This window comes from Pezoporus wallicus, unplaced genomic scaffold (genome assembly GCF_028554395.1).
Source record: "Pezoporus wallicus isolate ANWC-B61680 ecotype Strahan unplaced genomic scaffold, APGP_CSIRO_Pwel_v1 contig_8234, whole genome shotgun sequence".
Lineage (NCBI taxonomy): Eukaryota > Metazoa > Chordata > Aves > Psittaciformes > Psittacidae > Pezoporus > Pezoporus wallicus.
Genome location: NW_026637703.1, coordinates 268,285 through 279,345, shown reverse-complemented (window position 1 = coordinate 279,345; position 11,061 = coordinate 268,285). Strand labels below are relative to the sequence as shown.

Sequence of the window (11,061 nt, the reverse complement as noted above, 5' to 3'; positions counted from 1 at the left end):
AGGAGCTTCAGTCCACACATGGGCGCAGGGCGCAGTGGTGGGTTATGTCAGAACCACACACAGCTTGGGGGCACATCAACACTAGCATGGAAAAGAGATGCCACTGGGATGGAGGACAGGCTGTGCAGCAGTGTGCTAGGGTACAAGCACACCCTGGGATACAGCACAGGCAACACCTTCACCAGCCAGGCTGCTCATGTTGCTGCACCACCCCAGGCTGCTCCTTCCCTGGGCAGACCCAGCGATCCATCCCGCAGCCCAAAGCAAAGCTGCTTCAGCAGGGAAGGAGGTGCAGGTGTTGGGAACCACTTTTCCTCCAGCAAAAGGGCTCTTCTGGTTCCATGGGGGCTGTTCTACCAACATAGGTCATACCCTGGATACCAGAGGGATGTTGCCTTCTCCTGTAGCTTTAGGCACCTATAGGGAGAAAGCAGTCAGTGCCTTGCCCACAGGGCCCCCTTCAGTGTTCATCCACAGCTGCACACTTGGCCTGATGGCCTTTCCTGGGCCCCCCCTCCCATCAAGGTGCCCTCATATCAGGGGCACCAAGAGGCCTCTCCCTCAGGGAGGGAGAACTTGGAGGAACCCAGTCCAACAGGACCCATCCCATGGTACCTGTATGGAGACCCAGGCAGGTCTGAGATAGCAGCCAGGTCCAACCAAGAGTCCAGAGCAACCCGAAAGTCCAGATCCAGCAACACATCTCATGATGATGAGATGGGTGCAATGTGAAGCCAGCCTGCAGATTAGGGCAAGCACTGAACAGGCAGGTCCATGGTGATGGAGCAAGATGAAACAACAGGCTACAGACTGTCTTGGATCAGCAGCAGCGCGTAGATCAGGAAGAGCTTGACCTGTGCTGGACACCAGCATTCCTTGAGCACAGCATCCACAGGGAGTGATGGCTCCAGCTGAGCTTAAATAGGTTCTGAGCATGCTTAGCCCATTCCTGCCATGCAGAGAAGTCTCCAGGGAGTGGGGAGCTGTCAGGTGTGGCTGATATGGGGAGGGTAATTGGTACCTCCAGAGCTGGTGCTCACATGCATCTTCTACCTCCTGGAGGTAGCCCAGCCGCTCTGCAAAGGTCTGACAGTGCTGGATGTGATGGGAATGCAGCTTGTGCCCCTCTGACCTGAGCCCAGCCCTGGGGAAGCCGTCAGCACAGACCACACCGTGACCAGTGTGGCCACAATTCCCGTGCTGTGCCAGACACCGTTTCGTATTTGCTTGTGCCCTCCTCCATCACTGTTACGCTCTCACAGGCAGTAGCAGCAGCTCTGCCCACATTCACCTACTGGGAATCACACTGCACTTTCCCCAGGGGAATTTCCCCATACACCATTCTGGCTTTGGGATACACTTGTAGGGTGCAGAGTACCTGCTGTTCACCCCATGAGCCCCAGCCAACCCCGTGATGGGGAATCATTATCCCAGTGCTGCTTTGATTACTGAACCAGCTGCGCTTTGCTCAAGGCCGAAGGTGGTGCCATGCCTGCAGAAGGGCAGGAGCTGCTTTCCATGAATCGCTGCTCCGAGCACGACAGGAAGGTGTGCCTGACTCAGGAAGAGCTCTTGCAACTGAGGAAGCCTTCCCAGGGCCACCTACACCCACGCCTATAGCAGATAGAGAATGGTTTGTGCTGGAAGGGACCTTAAAGCTCATCCAGCTCCAACCCCTGCCACGGGCAGGGACACCTTCCACTAGAGCAGCTTGCTCCAAGCCCCTGTGTCCAACCTGGCCTTGAGCACTGCCAGGGATGGGGCAGCCACAGCTTCTCTGGGCTCCTGCACACCAGGCAGCCCCCATTCACCCAGGGCATGCAGAGGAGCTGGATGAAGGCCCAGGACAGATGAGCAGCCACAGCAATTTTTATCCCTGTCAATATCTCCTCCAAAGTCATATTTCTAGATCTTTGGATGATAAAGGAGCTATTAAGAGTAAAGAACGGCTGAAGAGATCCCTCATGGATGAGTCTATGGACAACACAGCACGATACCCTCTGCAGCCCCCTACTCCATCATGTGTTGTATGCACTCCTGAGTGCACGGTGCATTAGGCAGCAAGAGCTGGCCACAGGAGGGTGACCCATCCTGGTGACATGGGCCCTTGAGACCAGCTGTCCCAGCGTCCTGTGACACCCATGGCCCAGTGCTACCGGAAAGAAACGAGCCCTTCACCAGGCAAAGGGAGCCAACAGCGCAGGGGAGGCAGGAGGGATGCCTCCAGAGTCAGGGAGTCCAGGCTGCCACCAGCCCTTCAATACACGGCTGGGCTGTGCAGGGGAAGAGCAGGACCAGCAGTCCATGTACCCCAGCATGGAGGGTTCTCTCCATCCTTCAACTTCAATCCCATCCCTCCAGTTCAGCCAGGGTTTTCCCTGGAAAATGCAATTGGGTAAAGAAATCCAGGCTAAGGAGGACAAAGTCTATGGTGAAAGCATGTTTCCACAGAGATGCCCTTTCAGCCATACCCATCAAGTTAAAGCTCTCTATGAGAACCTTGGGTTCTATGCCAAGAGCATCCAAGCCTCCAAGAGACAGAGTGGGACCATGGACAAGCCTCAGCTCTCTCTGTGCCTTTGTCCTCCAGCCTCAGCTGTGCTGCAGGAGGAGCTGTTGACTTCTCCAGCCAGGCCCATCAATCAGCACAGCCCTACAGCAGGTGTGTGGTACGGTGTGGGGCAGGTACGTGTAGGAGTAGCTGAGTGATGAGCAACGTGATGAGTAACTCCTCGAGAGGTCCTCCTGACTCTGAGCAGCAGGAGGCTGCTCCTGTGCCGAGTGAAGGAGAACCTCAGTGGTCCTGGCAGAGCTGTAAAGTTCCCCCATATTGCGACAGCAGCCATTAGGGGACACTGAGGTTTGTGTCCTTAACGGTTCCTTTCCCCTAGACCAGCTTCCTTTGCACACACGACATTGAGAAATGAGACACCAGGCTCCTGGTGCTCAGCACTGCAGATTGACCATGGGCCAGCTCCCCTGCCTTGAAAGTGCCTGGCAGGGCCGGTGGCTTTGCAGAGGTTCTCGCAGCAGCTTGGGGTCTAGGACAGTATGGACACGTCTAAGCTGACATCCTGGGGGGCACTGGGGATGGGACACCGTGAAGAGCCATCTGAGCTGGGATCTGAGCCCTGGGCAAGCTGGGGCTAGGGACAGCCTGGCCACATCCTTATCTGCTGGCAGGGAGAGTCCTCTCCATGGCCTGCAGGTTCCTGTGTGTTCTGATGAAGGCCTCCAGAGGTACAGGCTGTGGTGTGGGCTGGAGCGTGAGGAGGGCTGGCACATGTACAGCACTGGCCAGGTTGTCCTCCCCAGCACTGGCCAAGGGATGAGGTGGTCTTTGTGCAGCAGAAAGCTGAGCTCCAATTCTCAGCACTGAGAGGAGCTTTGTGGGAGGCAAAGACCTTGGCGGGTTTTAGGGTGCCCAGGGCACCGATGCACCCCATGCCTTTTGCAGCTTTGCTTAGGGAGGGACTTGATGTGCTGAAGTGGGGTAAGATGGAGTGGGAGGCAAGACAGTGCAACATGTCCTTCATCTCCCCAAGAGGCAGCATGGGGCCCTACACTGCTGAGCCACGGGGTGCTGAGCTGCTCCCAGTGAGCCCAGAGCCACCCCACACCCAGCTCTTGGTGGACACGGGACAGAAGCCATCTGCAACGCAGCACCCATGGGTGTCTGCTCCGGCAGCACCCCTGCGGTCCAGCACTGCACACACTGGTGGCACTTCCAGCTCCCAAGCCCAGGCAGGGTGGGTGATGTCTCTCCTGCCACGGGGATTGGGCTTGGAGCAAACCTCCCAAAAACAAGAGAGCTGGGTAGAAACCACACAGCTTCTGTCCTGCTCCCAGCCGGAAAGGGAGGGGAATCCTGGTCCCTGAGTCGTTTGTTTCTTACCCAGGATAAAACCAGGATTTTTAGTACCAGGATTAACTGTCCTGGTAGCAAAGTCACTAAGCTATGGGGACCAGCTCGCATACATCACATTTTGTGGCCACTGTGTTCAGAAGGTGGCTTAGTTTCATTCAGAGCCCACCCCCTAAGCCATGCAAACAGCAGCTGCTCTCACGGGCTCCTCTGCATGAGAAGTCTTCTCCAATGGGTAATGGCAAGTGAAGGAACCCCAGTCAGGCCTTCCAGCCCAGCAGCATCTCGGGCAAGGACACACTTGGCTGGCCTCCAGGCTTGTCCACCCTGTGCAGCTCAGGGGGATGGAGGAGCTGTGCAGCACACAGCTCCCACACTGCTGCACGCTGTGGGGTTTGGATCTGGCTTTCCATGAGTGCCCCTTGAGGAGCTGCACACACACAGTGCACCAAGAGCCTTGATCCCAATGTGAGTCACTGGGAAGCACAGGCATGGAAATGCAGCTACATCCGTCCAGAAGAGAAATTTGGGAAGAAAAGCACATTTCACTCAAATAAAGGAAATGTACTTCAAATGATTTTATTTGGGACCGTTTGGATTCATTCCTGACAATAGCTCTGGAAGCAGGAGTTTGTGATGGAAGTCTCTGGAGCCCACATTACAAAGCGGCAAATCAAACCACCAGTGCAAACATCCGCAGGACTACGTAGAGGATAATTCACAGCAAATTGTAGAAGGGGGTTTAGGCCAAAACCCAAACCCTGAAAAGGCAATGTCATAAATACCTGCTCGGTTGGCCTGCACAGAACAAGCACATGTGCTTTTCCTGAGGCGCTTCCCCAGGTCTCAATGGCAAAGAACCTCTTCTTGGCTTCGCACAAGTGGGAACGAGCCCAGGATTCCCACTGCACTTGGCCCAGACAGCCCCAACTGTCTTTTCCAGTGTGTGTTGCTTAATACATGTCAGTTGCTATTTTGGGCTTCCTGGGTAATGGGGTGGTGAAGGGTACCCAGGAGCAAAAGCAGAAGAGCTCTGGGGATGAGCCCCCACCAGCATCGCTGAAACAATGCCGTGGTTATGGCTGCAGCCTTCGAGACGAGCCCAGACAGACTCGCAGGGCACAAATCTCACTGGAGGTGCCAAAGGTGAGCTCAGGTATGAGCTCAGAAGAGCAATAGCTCAGGAACAGATCCAAAAAGGATTCTCTGGAGCATGTGGTGATGTAGGAGCTGGAGGGAGCAGAGCTCTGACTGCCCTGCAATTGGGAATGAGGAGCCACAAATCCTTTTTGCTCTTTTACACAATTACAAGGGCCTGTAGGGACAGGCCAAGGGGAATGGCTTTAACCTGCCCGAGGGGAGACTGAGATGAGCTCTTAGGCAGAAGCTCTTCCCTGGGAGGGTGCTGAGGCGCTGGCACAGGGTGCCCAGAGAAGCTGTGGCTGCCCCATCCCTGGCAGTGTTCAAGGCCAGGTTGGACACAGGGGCTTGGAGCAAGCTGCTCCAGTGGAAGGGGTCCCTGCCCGTGGCAGGGGTTGGAGCTGGATGAGCTTTAAGGTCCCTTCCAACACAAACCAGGCTGGGATTCTGTGATTCTATGATCCTCTTAATTCTCCCAGGCACCCAGCACTGCCTCTGCTCTGCACACCACCAGCCAGGACCAAGAAAAACGAAGAGCTGAAGACCGTGAGCCTGCAGGAGTGAGAGATGGTTACGTGTACTGCAGGGACAGTAACCCAGTTACTATTTCCTCCTCCTCACAGCGTCTCTTCTCATCTCACAACTCCTTAATGACAAGTATCCCAAATGAGCATGTGAGGAACAAAGCATCTCGCAGTTAATGGGAGGTTGCTTGGGCTTCGTAGCCCAGGCCTTATTCACAGAACATTAGGAACAAGTGAAGCATCTGGAGAACGGAGACCACAAGGCTGCCATCCCTCTAGCTGGACCAGGACAAGGGCAGTGAGGGGCTGAGGAGGACACCTTGACCACAGCCTGCTGCAATGCACTCCTCCAGAAGGCCAGAACTTTGCAAATCCCAAGAGCAGGACTTGGTCCCTGCAGTAAAGCACTACAACAGGTTGACTTTGGCCACAACCTGCTTGCAGCCCATCCTGGAGTACTGCTTATCCTCAGTAGTGTAGTAACTGAGCTGACTAGCTAAGTTTTCAACATGTTTCTGGTCGGGATACAGCCCTTCCCTCCTCATCTCCTCTAGGAAGCAGTTTATGACATGAGTCTTCTCCAGGAGGACAAATGGGATGATATCTGCAGACTTCCAGAGAGGGTGGGCATCGATCAGTACAGGCTGGACGATGCTCAGCAGTTCTTCAACTCCCCTCTGCTGACGCAGGATCTCAGCAGATGAATTCTGGATAACAAACTTGGTTATTTCACCACCTCCTATGTTGCTTATTAAAATGTAGATGGCATTGAGGAACTCATTGGTTTGATTGGGCTCAAAGAATCGGCTGAGAGTATCCAGCAGGACTGGAGACATGAGTTCAACCTCATCCAGAATAAACAATGGGATCTTCTCCTCTATTTCGGCTCTTGTGACCATGTCAGAGATCTTCTTAGACAAATCTATTTCACATGTAAGCGGGGCCATGCCGCTGGGACAGTGATGCATAACAAAGTACTGAAGCACAAAGTCATTGTCCATGATGGAACGAAAATGTTTGGCCAGCAGCCAGCCAACATGACTCTTCCCAACTCCTGTTGGGCCATTTAAAGAGATGACTAGAGGCTTGTTGTGTATGTGGGTAGCCAGGTAGTCTTTCAGCAATTCCATAATGCTTTCCACAGCAACCTTCTGCCCAAACACTTCCCGGTGCATGGTTTTCTCCAAACCATCTAGGTCATATTTTTGGAGGTTATCATCCAGGTTCTCTATTGCATTGAGAATCTGGAAGAAGATAATGACAATGAGCAAGAGGAGGCAGCGTTTTGCCTTGCTCTTCTCCTCCGCTGGCAGGTATCTCTTGGTTTTATCTGGGTACAGCACTACCCTGGATTTCCTCCGGTTCTTTTTCCGCCTGCATTTTTTCATAGCGTACTGCTCCACAGACGTGTCAAAGGTGAAGTACTGGGAACTTTCAAAGCTGCTCTGGTTAAAGAGGGACATGGAAGGGCCGTACAGGCCAGTTCTGTTCAGGGAAAGCTGCCTCTGAAGCAGCCTCGTATGGACGAGCTCGGAGGGCTTCTCTCGGGGCAGCTCTAAATGCAGCCGGCTCTTCTTTTGCCCGCGGTACCGCCGGCGCAGGCGGATGATTGCCCGCAAGGGAGAAGAAATGGAATACATTCTTTTGGAAGCAGCAGGGATTTCAGTAGCTGGTTCTTCTTCCTCCTCAGTCTCATAGAAAGATCCCTCTCCTTTGGCGTCACTTTCGGCACAGGGCATTTCCCCTTCCCCATTGCCATCAGTGCCAGGCATCTCTCCTTCCACACTGCTCTCAGCACGAGGTGCCTCTTCTTTGAGGTTGGTCTCAGTACAGGGCATGTCTCCTGGTGCATTGCTCTCGGTACAGGGCATGTCTCCTGCCGCATCACTCTCAGTACAGGACACAACATCATCGCTCTCTTCACAGGGCTTCTCTCCTCCCAGATCCTCCATGGCAAAGTACACTTCTCCATCCGCCTCAGCACAGGGCAGCTCTTCATCCATCTCATCTGATTCTTACAGCTCATTCACATCATCTTCTGTCTAAAAAGAACAATGTAAAAATCAATCTTTGCAAGATTTTGCAGTGGCCATTGACAGATTAGAGAGATACCCCACCTTCTAATAGGCAGAACGGTGACCTGTACCCATCAACAATCACAAGGTGGCAGAGAGAGACTGTCAGACCTAAGCTAACTCTCTGGGAGATCTTCTAGACATGCAATACTACAGATGAAATCCAGCATAAATAAATCAAGTTGATGCCTATCACAAACCCAGCCCTGCCTTCGCATCCAGAAGGAGAGCTCAGAGCAAGCTGGAGCCAAAGCCGGGGCTCTGCTCCGTGCTGCCTGGAGCAAGAGGCAGGACACGGGCAGACAGACCCAGAGCTGCCCAGTCCTGTTCCCTGCTCTATTTCAGCAGGACCCAAACCCACCCCAGTGCACCAGCACATGCACGTACACCTCTCGAAGGGACCTTGTCACCCACACCCACAGAGCCCTCACAGGGTGTGCGCGCAGGAGCAGCTCGCTGCGGAAACAGGGCTGTGGTGGCTCCACATCTCCCAGGGGGGGAATTCTTCACAGCACCCCAACCCTCCTACCCCTGCGCCATGAGCCCCCACACACTCACACCCCTGCACACGCAGCAGCCGCTGTGTCCTTCCCACATGAGAACCGGGACACGAGCATCCCTGGGGATAACTGCACGGAGAACGCACGGACAAACCTCGGTGGGTGCGCGCGGAGGAGGAGAGGCTGTGCTCCAGCAGCAGGGCTTCATGAAGGGAACCCCCCAAGAGGAAACATCTGCCCAGGGCTGGGGCTGCCACGCTGCCAGGACCCCGCACACAACCACCTACGTGCTGCGGCGCCGGGACGGCTCTAGCCCTAGCCCTAGCCCTAGCCCTGCCCGGCACGGCACGACGGCGGCGGCGGTGGTGGTGGCAGAAGCTGTGTCACAGTGGGAGGGCATTTTCCAGCCAGCTCAGGACCGCAGCAGCGCTGACGCAGGAGCAGTTTGACACCGTGACATTGCCAACCCCAAGAGCAGGAAGAGCAGAGCCGCCTTCTTCGGCCGCCCAGGAAAGCTCAAGCCTCGGCGTTGCCGGCGGCAGCACGGTCCCTGGGCAGGAGGAGGAGGACCCAGGGTTCATCATTAACCTGCTTCAGCTCAGCAGGAAGTTACCAACCTGCCGAATGTCACGCTCCGGAGAAGGTTTTACTTCCCCAAGCACGGGGCTGACGCAGGAGCCGGGGCTGGGAAACGCTCCCAGCCACCTCTTCCCTTCACCCGGCTCCTTCCTTGGCTCCTCTCGAATGCCGGGATGCCCCGAGCAAAGCTTCACCCCTGCCCTGGGACAAGGTGATTTCTGGACCATGTGCTGGCATCCGGCTTGGTTTGGGATCAGAGCCAGGGCCAGCCCAGCGCTAATCTGCTGTGGAGCAATTAGCCCTGCGTGTTAATTGCTGACCCCGTGCAGGATTTGCCCGTGCCCAGAGCAGAACCAGCCAGACGAGATTCCTGCAAGCAGGAGCTGAGCCACCGGGCAGCAGGGCTGGGGGCCACCAGGATGCCACTGGGAACACCAGGCTGTCCCCACAGCACCCTGGGGTCTCTCACTCACTTCTCTCCATCTCACAGACTCTGCCTTGCTCACACAAAGCCTGAAGGGACCCAAAGGGACCCAAAAAGCTGTCCCCAAAGCTGTTGGGAGCAGCTCCTGTGGCACAGACCAGCACAGGCCGTGGTCCCCAGGGAGCGCAGACACCACAAAGCTCAGCCTGGGGACAGGACAACACACGTACATCCCATAAACAGTGATGCTTTCTCAGCCCCAAACCCAGGCAGGTGTCAAGGGGGTGACGGAATGCCAGGGGGAGCTGTGAGAGCTTGGGGAAAAGGTTTAGGGAGCAGAAGGATGCTGGCAGGGAAACACAAGACATCCCTAATGATTCCCTACGGATGCTGCCGGCACACAGCAGGGTGTCACCCCCCTGCCCAAGCATGGAGCACTTCAGCTCCTCACAGCCTGGAGCTGACTCTCCTACCACCATTGTGTCCATGCGGGGCCCCCAAGATCCCTGTGAGGCCGATGGAAAACATCGAGGACTGAGCACGTATTAGCCAGGAGATGCTCAAGACCCCCCTTCCCAAAATCCAAGAGCCCAGATAGCACATCCATCCCACCGGCACGGGGTGCCCAACCCTCCAGATGAGCTGAATCCATCCTCAGCAAGAAGTCTGTGCTGTCACCACCAAATAATCCTGCTGAACCCATGACTCAGTTCCTAATACCTGCTGGATGTACAGGGACTCTTCTGGAAGAGCAGCCCCTTGCTTGCTCAATGTCAGAGCGGGGCCGGGCAGGCGGCGCTGCCAGCTTCCAGGGACGAGCCTTCGGCACCTTAATTGGGTGTTTGGGAACAACAGCATGGAAAGGAACCCAGCAGTAACGTCCAGAGCATCCCAAGGGCTCGTGTAAGCACCGTCAGTCACTGCTCCGTGCCCGGTACCGCAGGCACACCGGCACCCAGCCCCTGCGAACCTCCGGCTTTCCTCCTTTGGCTCTTCCCATCACATCTGCATCCCCGTGTCACCCTGCGCCCGCCAAAACAAGGTTTCCACAACAGAGGAGCCTGCGTGGGCAGAGGGAGGCAGCCGGGACACGAGCGGGACACGGGGGCAGCCTCCGGGCATTGCGGGTGGGAATCAGGCAGAGAGCGGACAGGGAAACGTGTCCCTGGTTAAAGCGCTGGCTGCTGAATCCCGAAGTTGGCACTGGGGAGGAGGGAGCTGCCCCCCAGGTGCAGGTTCCTCGGGTTAGCAAAGCTGCTGGGATAAGGGAACAGCTGGAAAATCCCAAAGGTTGATCCCCCCACAGCTGGAAGCTGAGCCCCTCCGGCCAAAACTGAGCCTTTCCAGGGGGAACGTGGAGGAAAACGGCCCCTCATAGCGCGAGCAGTGCGTCAAAGGGTGTCAGGGGCCAACACCGGCGACCAGCATGGCCCCAGCACAGGGCACAGCCCCACGCCCCGAGCTCAGCTCCCCAGGGACACCGCTCGGAAGCAAGCTGAGCAGCACGGATTGTGCCCGGGGTTGTGTCGGGGTGTGCAGGCGCTCGCCCTCCCCAAAACCACCGCACAAGGGTGACACCAGGGCAACGCAAACCCCACCGTGCCACCCCGAAAGCCTGCGTGCCACCAAAGCCATCCAGCCCCGCTCCCCGCACAAACAACTGCCAATCCCAAACGCCAAGCGACGGGAAGGGAAGCAAGAGGAGGGAAGAGCCCTGAGCACCTGAAACCAGCGGGAACAGGAGGGTCCCCATGAACCTGCGGTGGGTTTTGGTGCAAAGGGGCCACTGGGGACAAGCAGGAGGTGGTGGCGAGGACGGAGATGGAGGTGGCCGAGGCCAAGGGGCGCGCAGGGAAAGGGGAGCGGGACGGGGCCGCCGAACCGAGCGCAGTTACCGCAGCGTCCCCGCGGGTCCCCCGCAGCCTCGGCCGGGCCGGCCGCTCCTCTGCCCTCC

General features: G+C 56.4%; 1 protein-coding gene across 2 annotated transcripts; it reads right to left on the bottom strand.

The window, feature by feature from the left end:
• Positions 1-4,419: 4,419 nt before the first annotated feature.
• TOR4A (torsin family 4 member A) lies at positions 4,420-11,061 on the bottom strand. Of its 2 annotated transcripts, none has more exons than XM_057407330.1 (2): positions 11,003-11,061; positions 4,420-7,571 (listed from the first exon to the last, which is right to left on the bottom strand). In XM_057407330.1, the coding sequence occupies exon 2, from the start codon at positions 7,530-7,532 to the stop codon at positions 5,937-5,939; it is 1,596 nt and encodes a 531-aa protein (XP_057263313.1). In that variant the 5' UTR covers positions 7,533-7,571; positions 11,003-11,061; the 3' UTR covers positions 4,420-5,936. The 2 variants fall into 2 exon arrangements, with proteins under 2 accessions (XP_057263313.1, XP_057263314.1); XM_057407331.1 differs by having other exon boundaries at positions 10,990-11,009.

What these genes read in the sequence shown, in the direction of transcription:
- TOR4A (XM_057407330.1), bottom strand. Translation starts at nt 7,532, where the DNA reads ATGGATGAAGAGCTGCCCTGTGCTGAGGCGGATGGAGAAGTGTACTTT.